This window comes from Streptopelia decaocto (genome assembly GCF_964273445.1).
Source record: "Streptopelia decaocto genome assembly, chromosome: 1".
Classification (NCBI taxonomy): domain Eukaryota; kingdom Metazoa; phylum Chordata; class Aves; order Columbiformes; family Columbidae; genus Streptopelia; species Streptopelia decaocto.
Genome location: NC_138663.1, coordinates 23,621,243 through 23,643,927, shown reverse-complemented (window position 1 = coordinate 23,643,927; position 22,685 = coordinate 23,621,243). Strand labels below are relative to the sequence as shown.

The 22,685-nt window shown below is 36.1% G+C and overlaps 1 protein-coding gene across 5 annotated transcripts in view; it reads right to left on the bottom strand.

Moving 5' to 3' along the window:
* Positions 1-4,565: 4,565 nt before the first annotated feature.
* POT1 (protection of telomeres 1) overlaps positions 4,566-22,685 on the bottom strand; it is a 66,123-nt gene continuing 48,003 nt past the window's right edge. For 4 of the 5 annotated variants that reach the window (XM_082066336.1, XM_082066339.1, XM_082066338.1 and 1 more), the window contains 9 exons: positions 20,984-21,141; positions 20,358-20,446; positions 19,258-19,302; positions 18,665-18,821; positions 15,668-15,873; positions 13,061-13,196; positions 10,406-10,500; positions 9,075-9,166; positions 4,566-6,445 (listed from right to left, as the gene is read on the bottom strand). In XM_082066336.1, coding sequence (XP_081922462.1) covers positions 6,188-6,445; positions 9,075-9,166; positions 10,406-10,500; positions 13,061-13,196; positions 15,668-15,873; positions 18,665-18,821; positions 19,258-19,302; positions 20,358-20,446; positions 20,984-21,141 — 1,236 coding nt within the window. In that variant the 3' untranslated portion in view covers positions 4,566-6,187. Of the gene's footprint in view, positions 6,446-7,418; positions 7,525-9,074; positions 9,167-10,405; positions 10,501-13,060; positions 13,197-15,667; positions 15,874-18,664; positions 18,822-19,257; positions 19,303-20,357; positions 20,447-20,983; positions 21,142-22,685 lie in introns of all 5 variants that reach the window. The other variant, XM_082066337.1, reaches the window with a different exon arrangement.

The window sequence follows — 22,685 nt, the reverse complement described above, 5'->3', positions numbered from 1 at the left end:
GTACCTGTGCACGTGAGAAGGCAGCAAGCACACAGTGCTCCAACTGCTCTTACAGTAGTCTTCCAGCTGCCTCACTACAGATAGGAAAGACTTCATGGAGGTGTTGTTAATTAATATTAATGACATTTCTCATCACCTGATGTGTGCAGGATAGCCTCCTAGACCCTCAAGCAATGACAGTCTCCAAGAGATGGTGATTCTATGCTGACATAGATGACTTGATTTCAGTTCCAGTAAAATAAAATAAAGGGTTGGTTGGAATGGATTTGGAACCTAAATACTGACTGTGGGGAGAAAAGCCTAAAGAATGAAACACTCAAGGAATACAAGCTGACCTTCAATAAGAAAAAAAGTGCTTCTCAATACAGTGCCTCTTCTAGAGGTCGCTGCTCTATTTGAGCAGGTAGTTTCATTATGTTTTTCATCAGATTAAGTTTTTATTTATTTGGTTTAAGTTTCGGTCCTGGTTCTGGCTGGGATAGAGTTAATTTTCTTCCTAGTAACTGGTATAGTGCTGTGTTTTGGATTTTGTATGAGAAGAATGCTGATAACACACTGAAGTTTTGGTTGTTGCCAAGCAAGGTTTATACCAAGTCAAGAACTTTTCAGTGAGAAAGCTGGAGAGGCACAAGAAGTTGGGAGGGGGTGGTCAGGACAGCTGACCCCACCTGACTAATAAAGGGATATTTCATACCATGTGATATCATGCTCAGCATATAAACTAGGAAAAAAGTTAGCTGGGTGATTGCTGCTCAGGGATGGGTTGGGCATTGATTAGTGGGTAGCAAGTAATTGTGCTCTGCATCACCCACTTTGTATATTCAGTTATCATTATTGCTGTTATTTTCTCTTTTTTTTGCTGTACTATTGAACTATCTTTATCTCAATACATGAGTTTTGTTGTTGTTGTTTTGGTTTCGCTTTTTTGTTTTGTTGTGTTTGTTTGTTTGTTTTTCTCCTCCCCATCCCCATGGGGAGAAAGGGGGAATGAGCAAGCAACTGCACGGTGCTTAGTTGCCGGCTAGGGTTAAAACATGACAGTTTCAGACCAGAATGCTTTACCAAAGCTGAATTACCAAAAGCAGAATATTTTACTGCCACATTTTTCCTTGTGTCAGTTTCAATTGGAATTGATTTCCAATTTCGATTTGCTTTGCTGCATGTGCTCTTGACAGGAGTGTTCGGTACAGCTCTGTGCTTTCCTGACACATATTAGCCAATGACCTCAATATTTAAATGAGGCTTGAGTACTTTTGCCATAGCCACTAAGAAATGAGTTAAGAATTCCCTGCTCCATCACATCAGATCAGCCACCTCTTTACTCAGATTGAAAAGTAAGCCAAAGACATTCACATTTTTCTGGGCCTTACAGAAGAGCTAAATGAGCTTTGAAAACTCCTGCTATATTTATTATATAATGCCTTATTAGTAAGCTTGCTGTGAAAAGGTACAATTATAAGGATTCATTTTGTGATATAGTCCTTGCCAGAAAGAATTATCTGAGCAGGCCCAGGCACTTGGTGAAGTGTGAGAATCAGTCTAGCTAATTATGAATACTGTAATTTTGCCAAGGTTTGTTTTTTCTTTTCACACATTCAGTTTTTAAAGGAATAACAAGCTGAATACTCTCAGTTCAGATAGCAATGATTTCCAGTAACTAGATCCAGAGGAATTTGTTTAGAATTTGTTTAGAAACATAATTGTGAATTAATAGAAAGTTTATTCATTATTAAATCATACAGATCATGGCAGTCAACAAATCTGCATCACAATTTTCAAGTTACAATATCTCATTTTGAGAAGCACACTTTTAGATATTTCAAGGGTACTCCTCGTTCCTAACTGTCCTTTCACGTCTAACTTCTGACCTTTCCCATCCCTTCAAACTAAGCTTTTCAGGATTCCTTTTCTGGTTCTTTTTCCTGTGAGAAGGACCCAAGCAGCAGCACATCACCAGCAAATGCGTTAACTGACCTGTAGGAGGAAAGCCTGTCACTACAGGTACCAGGGTACCTACGCATGAGAGATGGAAGGGCAGCGCCTCTTTATACTGTGGGTTTATGTCAAACACAATCACTGCAACTGCTTCGCTTTTTATGTGATTTTGCACCTTAGCCTGGTAAATGGTCATAGGAAAAGACCATCCTTCAAGATGGAGTATCATAAGAATTTATGCCAGAATAATTGTATTAAACCCTGCTGCAAGCTCGTCACCCACCCTCCCTGTTAAAAACAGTAAAAATCCCCTGGTAATAAACATCTCACCTGTGGCTGATCATATGTGTCATTTGAAACTTTGCTTCAGAGGGGCTTTGCGTTGCTTAAAGGGTCATTTGTAGAGAGAAGAAGAAAGAAAGGAAGTCTGTACTTAGATCAGTCTTATCAGCAGATTTCAATGTTCCGTTTTGCCGCCCTTTTAGCCACAAAATTCAAGCAGCATTTCTAAACTGCTGCCATTCAGAGGACTGCCCTCAGTAAAGTTACACTTCCATAATTCAGAGCTACCTGATAGCAAAACTTTTAAGTTACAGTTAAATATAGACTGAATTACAAAGGTGTAGCTTGTACTCCACCAAACTGCATTTTTTTAACAGTGGTAGCCCACAGGCTGTACACACAGAGAAGGTATAGAACAAATTTATGCTTAAAGCTTTGAGTGTAATAAACAGTTAAGAGAAAAAAAAAAGAGAAATCTTTACCTGTCTGGCACATATTTCCACATTAACCCTATTTCCTCCTAGATTACTTGCAAAAATTCAAATTAATAGAAAGTATCTACTAAATTTAGATTTATTCCTACACTTTCAATGCGCTGGGTTTATCCAGACAGACTGTAACACTGCAGCACTTTTATGGAGGTGCTTCCATATTCATGTATCTGAGTTGCAGCAGAAAACAAGAAGGAAAACATGTTGTAGCACTGTTCTGGGGTGAAGTCCAGCCACAGCTGAACTCATTAATTATAATTCTGCTCTGCTTTTTCCAAGCACTGTGAATCTGGTAACCCTTCCTCAGATGGATGTTTCCACAAACCACAGATCTTACTGAGAAATTAATGTATAAGAAATGCTGTGAACAGGAGCTGCAGCAAACTGTCTCACAGACACTCTCTCACCTCTTGCCTTTGCTACTGTCCTCTGAAACTGTTCTTTCTTTTCTAACTCCTGTTGAATTTCCTTGTTTCCAATTTTTACTATTCACTGTTCAGTACACTTGGAATAATGCTTATTTGAAATAAATTCTTATTTGATTTTTTTTTTCCTCTCCTCCACTGAAAAAAAATTCTGCAGTGCTCCCATTCCATGTGAAGAACTTGAACATACATATTTGCTTATTTTTTTTCCCAACTTCATTTCAATATTCGGCCTTGCCCTTTATTGCAGTGCACCAGTTCCTGCCAGTTTCACTTCCTAAGGCAATGGCTTTGGACAAAATGTGACCTAACATGAATAAATTCTTGTGATGTAAAACACCATGGTATTGAAGAGCTGAGCACTCATCCCTGTTAACACAATAAACGCTCATCCTTCTGTTGCACATCTCGGCCCGTGGGCCTGCGGGCTCTGCCGTCTTTTTTGCAATCCCACTTCTGCTGCTCAGCAGCCAAAGGACAAATATTCAGCAAAGCATTTCAAATTCTTGTCTGTAAATCTCCGGATCCCATAACAGCAAAAGCTGATGAGAAAGTTCAGTCACCACTGAACAGCAGGTGACCCATCAGGAATGTCTCATTTCTGCACTGTATGTTATTTATTTACATTCTGTCTTTCCAGCTGGAGTTTCAAGAGAGTGTGAGGCACCCAAGAGCTTAAATTCAACTGACTTGGGAAAGACTTCTGATCTTCAGTTTTTAAACTCCCCTAAAACAAGGACTTCAAGGAGCCAAATCATACAGGCACTCCTGAAAATACTATTGCACATTTATTTTGTTTTCTTGTATATATATATAATGTTAATGTTCCTTTATTGTTATTTTACAGTTTTGCTTTCCCTCACAGCTCCTCCCTCCTTTACAATCAGATATTCTTTGACCTTGCCTCTGGTGAAGTTGCTGTGTGCTATATACTTCACATTGTGTATCTGCCATTTTCCCATTTAGTCCACATTTCCAGTAAGAAGCTGATGTTCTGAAGCAGTTGCCCTCTATGCTGAGATCTATGTGCATGGAGGAAGAAGAAGAGACATGAGGAAGACATGCCTGGAGTTTTCATTGATCTGAGTGGACCGATGTTCACCTGAACTACTATTGGTTCAACTTTGGAGTGTCTTTAAATACATTATGATCTATTTCAGTAATTTATTTCAGCATTTTTTTAACTATTAAAATAGAAATTTGCCCTTTTATTAATGTTTTAGAAACTTAAATCACATACTTGGTTAAGAAACTGGCCAAGGGAAACTATGAATTGTATTATATTTACAAAGGGAGTTAAACATACACATTTCCATCCAACAATCTATACAAACATTCATTTGGAGCATTTTGTTGCATAAAGGCTACTGATGGCAAAGTTTTCACAGTCTTATGAACTCGGAACTAAAAGTCAAGTACAAGAAAACATCAATATTTGGAAAAATCTTTATTAGACATTTTTATTACAATATTCAAAAGTAAAAAAATCAAGAGATGCATACACAGCTTTCTGGCAGGGATCTCAGACAGGAGATGCGGTGAAGTACATTCAGTTTACACTGAAGTTCAAAACATATTCTTATTTTACAAAGACTTATTTAGAACAAATGTACAATAGCAATGTCTGTCATAGTTGTTAACAAAAATGTAAAAATAAAAACATTTCCTTCCAATGTTCTCACACACGATGTACAAGCAAAGGAAAAAGATTGCCTTCAAATTAACCCCTAGCTTCTGAAAGAATTTTGCTATGGCTAGTGTCAAAAGTTTCATAATATTAATTTAATAACTTGTTACAACTATTTTTTGTTTATGCATTTATTCACAGATTCAAGTAAGCTTTCATAAGCTAGTACAGCACTTTGGTAAACTGCTTGTTCAATTCCAAAACTGTTTGCTCTTTTCCCCATACTTTTTAGAGGAAATACCACTAACCACTTTTATTATTGATTCTCCCTATAAATCAATCAATAAAGATATATTTTTTAGAGTACCAGAAAATTATCAGAAGATATTTAGATGAAATTTTAAATGACAAACTGCATAATCTATTAAACAGCCTTGAAAAATGCAAAAATAAACCATAACCTACTATCAGAATGATGATCTTCTTACAAGTATTCCATCTTGCTTCTGAACTTCCCTAAGAAACAGCTGTTGCAAATACTAAGTAATTTTGCTCTGATAGAAAACATTTGATTTGACAAGGATTTCTACATTAATCACCCTTGGAGAAACATGTCCTGAATCTCTTACAGACTTCTGAACGCAAAGTAAAACCACTAAGTAATTTTTCTAGTCCAGCAGTATTTACAATCCATGATATCACTGTTCTGTATCTCTAAATTTAGTCATACAATCTGATTATGTAAGCCAGAAAAGGAAGATCTGGGCAGTGTAATCTGACAGTAGATTTAGCCAGACATGTGAGAGCCTTTAAAACTCAGACCCAGCTAATAAGCATGCTGTCAACTGTGGTACCCAATACGGCCACCTTAGAAAGCATTACCATCTAGCAAATGTCAATATGCATTTTACAGTTTTACACTACTTACTTCTCATGGCTTGACTTAAATTTTAGTGATAATCATTACATTGTGACATTCATAGTTCTGTCGGAATCTACAGTAACTAGTACGCATAGCAGTTATCCTAGTATGATTAACAGGAAGAGTTCTCTCTAAATGTACATATCAGTGCAAAACCAAAAAAAGTCTCTAAACACAGACAACCTCCCTGTCAAACTTGCTAACTGAGAACAGTAATATATGCTTGCACAAAGTAGTCTGAGAGAAAGTTTACTGAAGAGCTCCTTTGCCCTATCTCTGCTAACATTCTTTATTTTAATACAGAAAAGAACAAAGCAGCGTAATTCTGACTATATTTTCTGAATAAAACTCACCAGTTTAGAGTAACCTCATCACCACCCTTTTGAAGGACAGATGGGTACTAGATTGCTTCCATCAGTCTGAGCCAAGCAGCCTCCCGTGAAAAGCTTAGCACCTCCACTTGCACTCGGTCACAAGGCTGTACACCAGGAAAGTAGTAAATACATCAAAGCATATTTCCCATGCACATAAATATACAAACTAAAACGTCATATGGGTTGAAAGGCACAAAGGTTCTTGTATACAGTCTCTGATCCCAAAAACACCCAAAATTGAACTCTTCTGGATTACCTCCTACTAGCAACACATCACTATACAACATCTTCAGCAATTGTAGTGTCAAAAATTTGGTAACAAACTCGAGGTTTTGTTGCATCTCTGACATTATAGGACTTGATGAAGCATTCCAGCCATGGCAAGTCATCTACAAACAAAAGCCAAATTACTGTTTAGTACTCATTTTTAACTTTCATAGGAAAGAAGTATAACTTGAACAGGATCTTAACTAGGATATCTAAATGTATACAACAGTTAATAGGAATAAACATGAATTACTAATTTTGAAATTCCAATTTGTATCTTAAAATATCCTGCACCATCTGAAATGGTGTTCAGTGACAACCTTCCAAGCCTCGCCCTCTCTGCCCCAGTGCCTCCCCAAAACCCTTGGTACCAGTGTACCACAGTACAGCTCACAAAGACTTTCCAATAATACAAACTCCTCTCCATGTGTCCCAATGAGACAATTTCCTTGCTCTCAAAAGGAACATTCTTTATATGCTTTTTGTAAGTATGGCAAAGACTCCATCATGGTCGTGGTGGTCACTGACAGCCATGTACGGAGAGGGGCACGCTCCAGAGGTCGGAGCTGCGGCAGAGACGCAGCAAGCTTGGACACAGGTAAGTTAAGCACAACAGAAATAGCGCACAAGAACTTCCACGACTGGATTTGGATTAAGTATTTTCTCAGTTTCCATGGTTGTTTCCTGTAGCAAGGGATGCTCTAGCTCAGCATGTGCTTGAAGAGTTGAATCTCATGCAAAGCATGTGCCATGTGCTGAACACCCTTTCCATTTTCCCTACCATGCTGCGGCATTCAGTATAAGGGTGTTCTGGTTAACTGCCATCTGAACAGAAATGTTAGTGCCTGTATTCACACATCACTGCATGCTACATGAGAATTTATTGAACCATTAGTTTTCTTTCTCAAGAGGGAGTTCTGCTGTTAAATAAATGTATCAAAACAAATTAATTGGAACTCTCCTTACAGACTCCTGTATTTCACTGTTCTGAGTTTTGCTTGTGCCTAAGTTGAATTCTAAGACTTTGTATATGCAATAGCAGATTGAAAAACTCTTTCCTTTCCCATCTCCCTGTTAAAATAATGTCAAACTGACCTAATTTTCTTCCTGGAGGGCAAAGCATATTCATTGTCATCTGCATCTTTTGCTGAAGAAAATTATTAGTTAAGATTTCAGAGGCAGGAATTTGGAAAAACTTTTCCTGGAAGAGAACACAAAAATATGAGGTGTTGGAAGAGGGGTAAGAAATCATTAGCCAGAACCCTGACTCCATGTTCTTTTATAATTTAAGGAGCTTAAAATTATGCAGATAGGTTACACAACAGAATATTATTTCTATAACCATGCAGATACAGAAAAAACCTCAAACTTTCTGAAAAAAATAATAGTCTGTATTTCAGTACACCTGACTATTCAGGGACTACAGTCACCCAGACAGCACACATTCGAGATATTCCTCATAAACCTCCATAATGTTATGGCCAGAGAGGATGGTCAGTCCTCTGCACTCCTTGACTGCAGAGAGCAGAACTCCCTTAGTTTAAGTTTCATGTTTTGATAGTTTTAGAAACGATGAAGAAAGGCTTATGGTGTGGGATACACTTCTGAATGAAGAAGAAAAATAAAGAATGAAACACTTAAATGTTAAAGACACATTTTCTGTGTATTTTTAAGCCATATACAATAAACATGACTGACAAAACTCCCATTTGATTCCTCCCAAGTTTGTTACCTGATTTTGTATCTCCAAAGTCTCATCTTATACTTTCTCAAAGTGAGCTAAGGTTTTTGATGGCAATTTCTCCTTTTTGTTAAAAGATACAAATACAGAATAATCTGTCTTCCTAACATCTTTGTATGACATGTTTAATGGAAGTGATCAGAAGTTAACAAATAATCCAGCAGAAAAATGGACCGATCACTTTTTCCTCTCATTTTCCATTTCTTCTTCTGACTATAAAACTTTTCAATTTTTTCCTTCAATTACTTTTCCTATAAAGAGAAGAGGAAGGAAAGAACTGAGAGCATTCCTACAGAAGTGTGACTGGAAGCTAGCGTAGAGTTGCACTGCAGAGTAGCCCAGTTCCTTAGGTGTGGAAGGTGTTGGCCTGTGTTTGAAATACCACCAGCAGGAATGCGAGTAGCTGGCACTTCAGAAGAAATTGAGGGCCTTTTTCCTGCAGGTAAACTGTAGGATTGAGTAGTATCTGATAACAACCTGAGTTACCCTGAAGTAGAGATTTTTGGAATTCTGCAGAGGCCTCTTCTACCTCATGGTGATACGAAATAAAAATCAAGAATTACTGAATGGAGTTAAAAAAAAAAAAAAAAAAGGTAGTAATGAGATTTTGAACTAATCCAGAAGTCACCTGCATAAATCCTGAAACACTCCCATCATTCACACAGCATTAAGGCTGCCTAATTTACATTGCCAATAAAAGGGAAACTCAGTGATGGAAATGTATAAAAGGCTAAGGAAATACCAAATGATCTACCTACAAGCTTCAGTACTATCTTTTTGCTTTAATATTCTATATGCGGATATCTTATTAAGAAATTACTAAAAATTCCATTCTCTCTATGTTAACTGATGGACACTATTAATAACATCGCAACACTTGTAACTGTCCCCACAAAAGACTGCAGGTAACATGGAATGAATATTTTTGTACATACATTTGCTATTTTAAAAACAAATAAAATCCAAACCCACAAAATCCCTATAGGCTACCTTTACCTAGATGTACTTACATAATCGAAAAGGTATGCATTTATTGCTCCTGTTCCATCAACCAGTGTAAACTTCATAATAAAAACATACTGGAGCAGCTCAATACCTAAAACTGAGTAAAAACATATTAATCTGTTTCTTAAAGTGACTACGGGCAACAAAATATAACAACTCAAGCTGACAATATCCCTCTTTTAATAGTAACTGATGAATACTGTATAATTGAAAGTACAAACTGACAGGTCAAAAACTGGAGGCTCATGTTTTGAGAGTGCAATTTGCCTAGAAACACTTTAATAGATGTGTCTATAAACTGCAGAGATTTTTATGCTGCAAATATAGAATATCTTAAACATACAAAGTTACTGCAATTCTGCATCAGTCTTTTCTGGGTACATTTACTTATATTGGCTAGTCATTTTATTTTCAACTGATCCAATATACTTGCAGGTTATCATTTGGTCTGAAAATATAGATGATAAGACAATAACACACATAAAATAATTTAAAAGCCAGAAAGCATTTAATGAATATTCATTCATAGAATTAAACGTCAATCACAGATGCTATAACACTGCCAGTTATATACTACTTGACATCTATTTAATAGAATATGACAGTTTAAGAGAACTAACTGTATTGCTCAAATAGTTTCTTCTTCTCTAAGGTCTTTACCAAGCTTATATACTTCTAGGTATTTCAACTTAATATATTAGAACATAAACACAAAAATATTGTTCTCCTTAACGTGCTGTAAAGTTTAAAGCTCCATTTTAACCCCCGGCATTTGAATGTGTTGACTACTTAAAGTAACACAAGGAACACACAAAGCATGGAACACACATATATGTTATGGTATAATTACCTTCCTTTGAATATTACTTCTTGCAGATTCTCTGGAATACGCTTAGCATTGCTAAGGCTTAGAGAAGATAAAAATCTAACTTTAACTTCTCATTAAATACAACTCTCTTTAATTCAGGTCAGGAAAACTGTATCTTCAAAAGGAAAAGCAAGAATAACTTCTAGGACTGCAAGTATGTACACAGTTTAAAAATGACTACTGCAACCAAAAATTCATATCTGTACTATGATGCGTGTTAGTGACACCAACAGTAGAAGAAGCTACTCAACATATAAAGTCCCTTAATTTATAGTGTAACGGTTTCAAAAGTAAATATGTTACTTCAGCTGGTAAAAGGTGAATACATTTTACAGCTTTATATTCAAGCATAACCATAAGTTACGCGCTTTCTGGACAAAACTGCAACACAAGAAACAAAACTCTTTTATTTAAACACTTCATAGTCAAGACAGAAAAGTATTTCAGGAGAGTATCATGTCAGCTCACCTTGTGCTATTTCAGCTGGTTCCCATGATGGTTGTTGTTCTGTTGCAAGGGAACTCAGACTCTTGATAGGCTTTGGAGTTGAACACTGCTTGCACCTAGCATTTAAAACAAGATACTGAGACTAACCAAACACTGATTTATTGATACTAGAAGCTTTCTGCACAGAAAAAAAAAAATAAAAAATTTCCTTACCCAGTGGGAATACAGAAGTATTTCTATTGCTGTTTAAAGTAACTATTTTAGCAGACACACAAGCTTTAGACCACATCTAAACCCTTAATGTTGCTTTTGAATTATCCTGGACAAGAAATAAATCATTTTGGTCTGGGAAAGACCACCTCAGTGAACAGAAAAGAAGAAAACTATACATCAAGGCTGAAAGAGTTGCAGTTGTTCAGCCTGGATAAAAGGAGGCTCTGGAAAGACCTTATTGCAGCCTTTCAGTATTTAAAGTGGGCTTGTAAGAAAGATGGAAACTCTTTACCAAGGCCCATACTGACAGGACAAGGGGCAATGGTTTTAAATGGAAAGAGGGGAGATTTATCTTAGATATAAGGAAGAAATTCCTCACCATGATGATAGTGAGGCACTGGAACAGGCTGCCCAGAGAAGCTGTGGATGCCCCATCCCTGGCAGTGTTCAAGGTCAGGCTGGATGGGGCTGTGAGTAACCTGGTCTAGAGGAAGGTGTCCCTGCCCATGGCAGGGGGGTTGGATCTAGATGATCTTTAAAAGGTCCCTTCCAACCCAAATCATTCTATGATTCTAAGATCACCACATTGCTAAACATATATTCACATATCACTACTTTCAATACAAACAACATCACACTTTGTAAAAGCAGGAATGAATCTGAACTTGTAGCACAAAGGGTTAGAGGCAAAATTTGGCTTTATCCATGTTAAAAAAATATTAACTATGAGTAATTAAAAAAATCTCTTAGACATGACATAGTAAGCAAATGCAAGTGGATGACAATACAGAATAACAGTTTTCAAAATTGTTCTCATTTGGCTGAAGAAATAAAGTTACAGAACTATTTTTTCTGTGCTAGTATATTCAATTAGAACTTAAAATAGTTATTATCTTTTAGAATTACATACAAAGTGTCAAAAAAATTAATACTACTTCTGATCCAGTGATATAAAGCCAAGTTTAAAGAAGTTATTTTTTCCTTTAAAAAACACTCAAACTCCAATAAAGTAACTTAGCTGTGAATTTTGTTTTTTGTATGCAAGTGTGTGTGTATTTTTATATATATATATATATACACATACATATGAATATACATGCATATGCACACATAAATATTTATATGGGTATTCAAGCTCATTCCTAGAGCAAAAATAAGTTTGCTTTTCATTCTGCTACACAGAATCTTTTTTAGACTTTGCTAAGTATATGCTACTGATAAAAAAGAACAGGGAACAAAGCTCTCAAATGTCAACATACTTGTGAAGTTCCTTCAAAAATATCCTATAAACAATCATTGACTATCTTATAGAGCATTGGCTTATACAATACAGTAATTTAAACAGAGAACTATGTCTGAAGGTGAGTTGTGCGTAGCTGGGGAAATATATGGATTACGAAAGTGCAAGGGGAAATACTCTGTACTCCCAGCAGGAATACCCACATATTGCCTTTATTTAAAAAAGCTGTGGACAGACATATCTGGAAAGGTCAAAACAATATATGACCAAGAGAAATAATTATCTGTATGCGTTGTATCAGTCCCTTATGGGAAGCTTTAGGTTCACATGAAACAGGCAATATTTCTGCACAAAAATTTTTTAACTGCCCACAGGACTGAAGTAGCGCAACACAGCGTTCTGCTTGAACTTGCTGGGGCTGCTGTAGGAGGACTCAACAGCTGCATGGCAGAGACTGGTATTTCTGAGCTGGAAGAACACACAGCTGCCAGCTCCCACTGAGCAGGAACTCGGTGTTGCAGGACACAGCAGCAATATCACACCTAGATGTGGGCACCATGGTCCACAGCTCTGCAACTGTGGAATCCAGAAACCTCCTGAAGTTGTCCCTACAGCGACTGATGTCTACAAATAGGTAAAGCACTTTGCAGTGTTGCGGATACAAATAAATGGCACTTAGCGAGGAAAGACTGTTCAAAATCCTGTATTTCTTCCAAAGTCCTAGCATTTGCAACACTAGCAATGAGAAAGAATGAGACATGGATTGACAGCCTGAAATTATTTCCCAGGTCTCTAAATATTATCTGTGTACAAAAAAACAATCAGCTTACACTTTTAAAGCAACATATCTTTTGACCTTAATCTAAATAGTAAGGCCAGAAAATAGAAGATCTTGACTAAAATAGTAAGATTTTGGCATTTTGCAGCCTGAAGAGACTCATCTGTGCATTTCTGTCTCTGTGGTACACTGCCCTAACCATGCACCACAGGTAGGACAGAACCCGGGGTGCTGTGTCATTAAGGGGTTAACATTTATAGCAGAAGATGAAGTGCAAGTGCAGTTGAGTCCTTTGATATATAGTAGCAGTATGGCATTTCATCCCTGAACTCAGTACTACTGATCATGTTATATATTTTGCATCAAAAAATTTAGGTAAGTTATCCCTTGATAATGTTCTCTATTACTGCAACTACTGAAATAGCAACAAGTACTTTTAACCTACCCATAATATTTTATGTTCCCTTGTAAAAGAAAAGGAGCTGAAAGATCTAGTAATTCAAGATCGTCTTCTGTAGATCTCACAGGAATAACACATTTGAATCTTTTTGTAAGCTTCCAGATTTCTTTTAGTGTACCACCTGTTCAAAACAGAAAAACATGGTTTTTTAAACTGCAATCAAGAATAAATTGAACAACTTGCATTTCTTGGCTAATTAGATGTTGACTTCAGCACCTTCAACAAGAATTGAGACCCACTATAGAAAACTGGAAAAAAAAAAAAAAAAGGTCTGTAACATTCTCATTCTTTTTCAACAACAGACTCAATAAAGAAACAAAGATGGACATTTATCAGAACAGGTGCCTTAATATCTTTCTCATAGTTATCACTGTAGCCATTAAGTTGTATTTAGTTAGCATCACTTTAATATAATTTCTGCTATGATTTTACTAGCAATTTTCTTGAGAGGGGGATAATAAGTGACTTTTTGCGATTGCTCCTAAGTAACTGTTTTATTAGATTTTAAGGGAAAAATTCTATTAATTTTTAACGAGCAGTTTGTGAAAAAGTAGCTGTTCAACTGTGTCATAATTGACACAAGGTGGGAAAAGCAGAACCACCCAACTTGATGCTAATTTGAATGCTACTTTAATTGGGGCCATGCTAGGAACACAGAAGAAATTTAATATATTACAGCTGGAACCCTGAGATTTTCCAATTCTGGTGACTGGAAAAAGTTCTTTCAAATTTATTTTAAATCACATGAAAAGCTGTCTTCAGTGTCTGTAGTATGAATTGCAGAACTAATTATGGAATCTTTCTGACATATCACCAATTCAGTGGAAATGCGGTAAATTTATTAAGTTAACACACAGAGAACAGTTATGTGGAAACAGTTCAATAAAAAGATTTTATTTAATCAGCTTCTAGTAAAAAAAAAATCAACTTCTAATTAAAAAAAAAAAGGCACAGATATTTGAAATGGCTTCCCAAAAGGTTAGAAAACAAAGGTCCTCCAAGTACAGTGACATAGATAAAGTGTCTCATATGTTAACATACAAATTCAAGGTGATTTTAACTGACATTGCTCAAAGCTCTCCAGAATTTCAACTTTGCTGTAATACTAAGTTACAGTGAGTAAATGTATCCTGGCTTCTAAGAGACTGGCATAAAACACAGAGAACTACCAGTGGTCGGCAATGACATGAATCACAATGATTTCATGTACAAATAATGAGGATATGCAAGGAGCATTAGTCTACTTGTTAGCTGTAATGTTTCACTCTTCAGTTCAACTGATCTGTAGCAATGGTTATGGATTCACTTCAGGGTCACATAAAATTTGGGCCGTTATCCAACTTTTTCCTCAATTCCAGCTCAATAGTTGCCAAACACTGAAAACAAAGTCCTTGGCTCAGCATAATGAATATAGGGATGAACAGAGTATTGTGTTGTAGGAGAGCAAATTACTTGTCCTTAACAAGCAAGCAGAACCTAGACCACGGCTGTCTAAGAAATGTCATAATGTGTTTGGCTTTTGATGGTGCTCTGTATCTGGAAAAGTGCTGGGAATATTTCTAGGGAGACTTCAAAATCTCCACCTGCAAAAACTTAAATATAAAAATCAGAATAGGATGTATCTTTGGCAAGGTTCATCAACAATGTTCTGGGAAGAAAAGTGCTAAAACACTCATTATGCCTTTTCCTTGTGCTTCAATGTGATACACAGATAACCACATACCTAGCTGCTGGCATTTTAGTGTCTGAAGAAGATTTACCAAGTTATACCATTCAGTTATTTTAGGAAACTCGAGTAGAAGTAGATTCTTTTATATTTTGTTTTCACAAAGATAAGGTTAGATTGCCAAAAAAAAAAAAGAAGTCAGTTTAGAACATGCTAGAAATAAAGCACATATCAGAACTAGTTGAATATAAAACAAAACAGAAGGGGTTTTGTCATTGACCCTTGTGCAAAGGACCACCTGGCTTACATTTGCTTATTCACATCTCTAGTTGAGAACAACTGAAAACTTTGTTTTGAACTTGGAATGTTACTATATGCAACTATTTATTCTATTCAAAGCATTCTTTATTAGTATTCTTGCTAAATTACTTTGTTTAAAGTTCAGCAGCTAAAGTTCTTCTCTGAGAAAATCTGATAAACCAAACCAACCTCATGCTGCAAGAAGCTTTATTAATCTGAAACAACACTGACATCCAGAGGCTGACGAAGTTCATCGTAGGCTTGTATTACAAGAAGCCTCTCAGCACTTCTCTGCATCAGGACTAAAAATAAGGCTTTTTTTAGAGGACTCAGCAAGTTTTCAAATCAAAACTGAAAAATCAGTAAGCACAGTTTCTCATGGTAATTTTAGCAGAATCAACAATAAACTTATTGGTATAGTTTTAAAATAGACAGAAGCACCTTGTGAGACCTTCACAGATGATTTTTTTTCCTGTTTGCACAACAGAAACTTTAAGTTCTAGCTGAGCTTTTCTTTCAAAATGCCTTTATGATTATCACTAGTTACACTGAATAGAACTTCAATGTATCTTAACTTCGTAGATACTCTGAGTGGAAACTGTGCCGTAAGTGGCAATTTGTCTTACCTTCTATCATAAGCAAAGTATCTTCGGGCTGTTGAAGCATTTCATCAGGCTTTACAAAATGGATAACTATTTTCCTTTGTTTCTGGTCTCGTGTAGTCCACATTACAGAATCATACCAGGATGTATTGTGTAATTCCAGGTTTGGAGCAGTAACTGCAGAGCCTTGTAAAATTAAGTCAAAATCACCTCCATCTGGAACTTCTTGCCTAAACCAATTCCAAAATGAATAAGTAAATTCTAGCAGCTTCTCCTTAAGCAATCTAGCAATCTAGCAACAAGGAAGGTAGTACTCAAAATAAGTTTTAAAATACAGACATCAGAGTTGAAGTATATACAGGAAAAATAACTTGGTTGTTATATCAGTTTAAACATTCAGAGCTGTATAGCAAATTATAACAAGATAATTAATTTTCATGTTAGTAAATATGTTACATAATCTAATCTTACCTAGGAGTTGAGATAGTCTAGTGGCTTCATCCACACACATATAAATCCAAAGAAAAGTATATCAGCTTGATGTGGTTTCACTTAGGCCTTAAAAGGGCCACACAACTGCACGCCACTTCAGAAGAGTGAAATGACCATATAAGCTCATATAACTTCAAGTTTTATGTTCTAGCATATTTTGGGGGGCAGGGGAAAGAAAAAGGGCAGGAATAGAAGATCTTCCCACGTGCACTGTAAAGGGAAAAATCTGCAGCTCTGCATGACACAGTTTCTTTCCTGTCCTGCTAGAGTGCACCACTCATGCACTTCCAGTTTTCACCCACAGAGAAGTAATGCAGGCCATTCAAATTTTACCAGTATTACCAGCAACAGGCAAAAAGCCAGTAGTTGGCACACAAAGAAAAAAAGCATTAGAATGATTTCTTGTAAGCAAGACAGACCTGCTGGCTTTAGGTGGAATATGAACTGAGACAAAAAGGACAATGTATTAAAAAAAAAAAAAAATAGCCTCAACTCCTGCAGATTATTCCTACAATTTCATTTTTAAACTCAAGAGCAGCTGCTTCTGCCACTGAATAGAAAAATTCTTGCCTATGAAACCAAAGTTTGATATTCTTCTGCTATGACTGTAGAACAGGCACGCAAGAGGTCCTCCTGAACTTCTGAGCCTGAACTTTCATTCCATGAACACAGTGCTGCTCACATGAGCTCTTTCCACCTTTGTTCCTGGATTACTATTTTAAATGCAAAAGCAAAGAACCTAACATAGCAGGTCATCTTTCCAGACATACTCATTAAACTCTTCCAACCTCTACAGCCTGCCAGCAGATTTCCCACAGAGGCAGGAATGGAATGAACTGGGTTTGAACTAAACATGAGGATTTAAAATTCTCTAATAATGTGGATACATGAATAATACTAGATCCACATATACCGATATTTTGCTACTTACAGAGAAGCTTTCAGTCAAAGTCTAAAAACCAAAAAGACATCTCTTACAAGGATTTTATATCCCAAGCATTATATACATCTTACTGCATGAAGGATCAAACAGGATCAAACTTGCATTGAGCGTTGTTCAGCCAGGCTCTTCAGCATTTGCAAACAACTTCAGATGTAGCAGGGAAAGATGCCCCTAAATCATGTTTCCTTCCTGGGCCACTTAGCTCACCCAAAAGAGAAGCTAAATTTCTGGAAAATCACTGCAATTTATCCCATCATTGCAGCAGGATGGTGGAAGTAGTAGTGGGAAATATACTAAATGAAGCCTCATAAATCTATCTGGTTAAAAGCTTGCCCTAATTCTGTGGCAAAGAGAAAACAGCGATATGCTCAAAGAGAAATGAAGACACTAACAAGTCAAGAATCTATAAAAAGGCTATAGTAATTACGGAAAATTGTGGGATAAGGATAAAGTTCATAAGGAACAAACAAAATTCTATCAGTTGTATCTGCTTATTACTATAGAGAGTTAGTAAATACATCAGAAAAGTGACAAAAGTGGCAGAGATAATTGGTAATGATCTCCTTTTTATACTTGGCAATAAAGACCATGTACTTGTCTGCTGTGAAGATGATGAAATGCTTCCTCTTTCATTAGCAACTAAGAGAATGTTTTAACATCATCTGGATAAGGACCAATATTGTTCAAGCTGCAAGCATGCTACCTTGCATCCAAAAGCTGTAAGACACGACAGTAGGGGCAATTTCATGTCTCAGTGATATTTGTATCTAATAAATCCTGATTGCACAAAAAATTTCAAAAGGCTAGGAGAATGTTAATGTGCCATCATTTAAAGAGGGCAACAGTTTACACCAGTAACAATGAAATTGTTTGCTTGGGACTGATGATAGGTTAAGTTAGGCAAATAAAAAGTGATACAGGATTCAGATGATCATGAATAGCACTGTAATGTATGTCACTGAGTATTTTAACTGGAAATAGGCCATTTCAAACAAACTTTCTTTCATTTTGAGATGAATATACAGCAGAAATGGCATATGATTATTTGACTGAACACTATTTGATATAATGACAAATGGCATTAAAGGGGAAATAATAAAGATAAAATGGCAGTGAATTGACTCAAGTCAGATAAAAAAGACAAAAAAACCAAGATGAATGGTGTTTCCCTGGAAGTTTTGGATGAACAAAAGATTACTTCTTTGGAAGATACACTTTAGCCAAAGATATTTTATTCCTTCACTTGGAGACTACCACACATTTTTGCATATACCTATTTTGAAACCTCAAAACAGAAACAGGTACTGAAACACAACTTCAGTATGGGAAAAAATGCACTGCTAAATTTGAAAATAAAGAAAAAATACTGTTTTGAAACCACTCAAAAAAATCTGTAACTAGAGCTCATCTGATGATTTAAAATTTTCTTACCTATTAGTTATCACTGAATTTCAAGTCTCTGCTCAAAATACGAAATACACTTACATTCAGCTCATTTTACACAAAAATGAAAACACATGGAAAATCTAGGTATCCCAAAGCATACAGAACAATTCCTAATTACCTCAGTTGTGTGAAACACTTACAAAGAGTTGCATTTGGAACAATGAAGTTTAATAGACTGATAGAGCTTCTGGGGTTTGTAAGTTCTCAGCTTTGCTCTAATGCGATACTGTTGTGGAGCTGTGCTGTTCAAAATGGCTTTCAGTTCTGTGTTATTCAAATCCTGATGATCTGTTAATACTGCAAAATAACAAGACAAAAAAAGAACCACGCATACCTTCTAAGCATCATATTTGGAATATGGGAAATGGCTGCTGCAGGTACGTATCTTCCCTTAATTCCCACCTTCTCTCCCCAGCTCCAGCCTCAGTTTTATCAATACAACATTTTACCACAGTCTTTAAGATAAATCACAATAGGTTGTGTGAGCATGGCGTACTTCAGGGTACAGAAATTCAACATGTAGGAAAAAAAAAATGAAAGTCCAATATACAAATATGTCATATTATTTTAAAAGCAGAATAAAACCAACGTAACATTCACAAACTTGCACTCCTAAAATAGCTGTTACTATAATAAGTAAAAGATATTATTTCAACATTTGAGCTGATGTCTCAAAAATATTTCTGCTCTTTAGCAAAAATAAAACTAACCTTGAGGTTAAAATGTTTCCTACCTGTAACAGATAACTGCTGACATCTCTGTAGGTGTGATTCAAGATCTAAAAATCAAGAAGAATTTCTTAATTATTTTCCTTCTTATCTTCTTTATCATGTGGACACACAAAAACAGATAGGTAGGCAGATATACAGAACAAAAAGCTGAACAAAGGAAAGTGGAAATCCTAATATTATATGCAAACAATGTGGCAAAAGGAAAAAGTAAACAGGAGACAAACACTGGATATCAAGAGTTAATATACGTGAGGAGGAAGTAATGCATATATTAAATTGCAATGCCCATCAAAATGAACACTTTTCAAATGTATACAATGAATGATCACGCTGACATAAACTGCATTCATACCTCTGTAATCTTTCTGGACCAGAGCATACAAAAATGATTCTAAAAAAAACTATGGACTGTCTGGTCCCTCCTCTGAACAACTCTGACTACAACATACACCGTGCAGTAAACCTGAGCACTGTTTTGGTTTAGACATGAAGTATTTATTAATTCTTGACTTTTGCATCCTTTTACAAATATCCTGTCACAGTATGTTGCTAATGGCTAAGTAACAGAGGATCTTAAAAGCTACAAGCAAAGATGCAGACTATGTCCAACTAACTTCAGAGTTTAATTAACTTTTCGTTATTTTTATTCTGGACTAAAACAACAACAACAAACATCATTAAAATAATAATATTGGATCTGTGGAACTGTCTATATGAGACTACTTTTCTGTCCAATGGATTTAGAAGGGCTCTTTCAGCAAAGAGCTGTTTATTAGTGTTTCCAATGCCTGTCTCTGAGGAATCCCTGTTTAGAGGGAGGGAGTTACATCCCTCTGCTTTATGATTTAATATACTATGATGAAGAACACCATCTGTGTTTAATAATTTATTCACTACTGCCTATTAAAGTATTTTTCCTGTATATGAAAGGCCTCTGCTGTGAGACAGGATACATCATCTTCCAGTCTAATAATCCAAAAGAATTCTCTAAAGCTTTGCAAGTGAAAGTAACATTACATGCTTAGAAAAGCAATAACTGTGACCTTACCTTGACCATATACATGTTAAAAGAAAGGGCAGATCAGCTTTCAATTGTTCTTACCTGTAATATTGTTAAAAGTGCCATCTAATTCCAATGAAGACATGCTTTCCATATTCTGACTCTCTGCCAGATCCACCGATTCTAAGAATCTAAAAATAAATGGTTAAATATTTTATAACCTAGAATAGTCTTTCACACATATATATAACTATACATACATTTAACTGTTTACTAATAGACAGTTAAAACATTTAGACATGAATTCTCAAGCAGAAACATAAACTTCAGTTGAGCCAGAAGCTAAAGGAGTGTATATTAATGATGCAGATGAGACACACTTTTCCAACCTCTTCTGGAATTTTAAACACAATATAGTGCCAAAATAAATCTGTACACTACTGTAAACAGAATTCCCAATAAAGGAATGTAGACTTTGGTTACTTAGTCTTTCCTTATGTATATAACACATTTCAGTAAAGCATTTATATTATATGCTTCATTTTAACATATTTTAAGTCTCATAATTTCAAAGTAAAACGTAGGTACATGCTTAAAACATGCTCAACTAATTTGCTTAACCATAGCATTTATATTTAAAAGATTACATTCCACCATGAAACTGATTAAGGATGTTAATGTGGCCAGGCCTTATTATTACAGCACTATAAAATAGAAATATAACTTACGCTTTCAGTTCCTTAACATCTGGGTTACTTTCTGGTAAGACTCCTATTCCTCGACCGTAACAGGTGCCACCATGAAGATGAAATTCTATACATGAGACATCACTGTCAGAATTTGCTTGTTTCGTATGAATACTGTAAATTCTCAGAAAACTTCCAATCTTAAAAAAGAAAAAAAAATATGGTAACACGAAGTTAGCTATTTAGTTGGAAAATTCTAGGCCTCGTAAAGCTCTTTTCTGTGTTTTCACTGAATCACAGAATAGCTGAAGTTGTCAGGGCCAACTCTGTGCCCAAAGCAGAGTCACCCAGAGCAGGTTTCTCAGGGCTGTCTCCAGCTGGGTTTTGAATCACTTCAAAGGTGGACACACAAAATCCTCTCTGGGTAACCTGTTTGTTTTGCTTTATCAGACAACAGTACTGGCAGAAAGGCTGATTCAGAACCAGAACACGCCTTCTTACTAAATCTGTTTCTCAAGCAGTCTTCAGAAGACAGATCAAACGAGTCAATATATTCCTTTCCTGAGGGCATAATTTGTCTTCTATATTCACAACACAGCCCTCCAGAGACTGACATGCTGTGATTTGTCCATGTATGATCGCACTCAGCAATTGACCTCATGTCCATCATCACGCATAGCATGTTCTCTGTTTACGTATACAGGCAAACACATCCTCTTACCCAGATTTCTTTATCATATCTTACAGATAACATTTTTTTCAGCACGATGACAAAAGGCAACACGTGCTAGAAATTTGAAGATTTTGGCACTGTTCCTAACTCTACTAGATTTTCTCCTCAGGTACATGGGGAATATAATTCTCTTTTTGCTTCGAATTATTTTATGTTCTCTGAAACAACTTGATCAAGTTACAAACATGGACTTAGGCTAACTTACACAAGTACCTATTAAAAAAAGAAGTTATGGAGTGCTCAACATTGAACATATCTTCATAACTTGGCTTTTATTTCAAAATACCAATCCCACTATCACCCCCCCACCCCCCCCAAAAAAAAAGAACAAAAAATCCAACACAACAACAACCAAACAAAAATGCAAACCAAACCCAAAGTTCTAAGGGTAGATAACCTAGAGACTTAATTATACAGTTAATTTCCCTTTGATGTGTTTGAAAGGCCTTTGAATCAATTAACTAGCAATAAATTTTTTTTAAATATAACCTAAGATCCAGCTGATGGCTGGCAAGCTACACACACTCAATAAGCTGGACTTATGTTCCCTCTAAATATCTTTTAAATAGCCCTACATAAATGATAAATTATTTTAAATTGTCTTTAATTAACATTAATATTACAGCAGCCAGTCTGTTAATTCTTGTTTCAGCTTCAGCTCCTGCTTTAATCAGTAGAAACCTAAAAAGTATTCCTATTAGATGGGACTGGCCAGGCCTTAGTATGACAATTACATATGTATGTATATACGCATAAAAGAAGACAGAGCAGCATCTTGATGCTGGAATCCTCCTCTGTGTCAAGGAACAAACTATCACCATATAATGTTAGTATCAAACTGCTCTTTTAAACAATAATCACACATGAAAAAGGCAGCATATTTTCAAAGTGAGGCACCAGGGACACAAAAAGCGCACTTCAGTCTGCACCTACTTTGCTTCTGGTATGGAGCTCTTACCAGATTTTTAATTGATCTGCACCATTAGGGTGCTGCTCATTTTGTTCATTCAA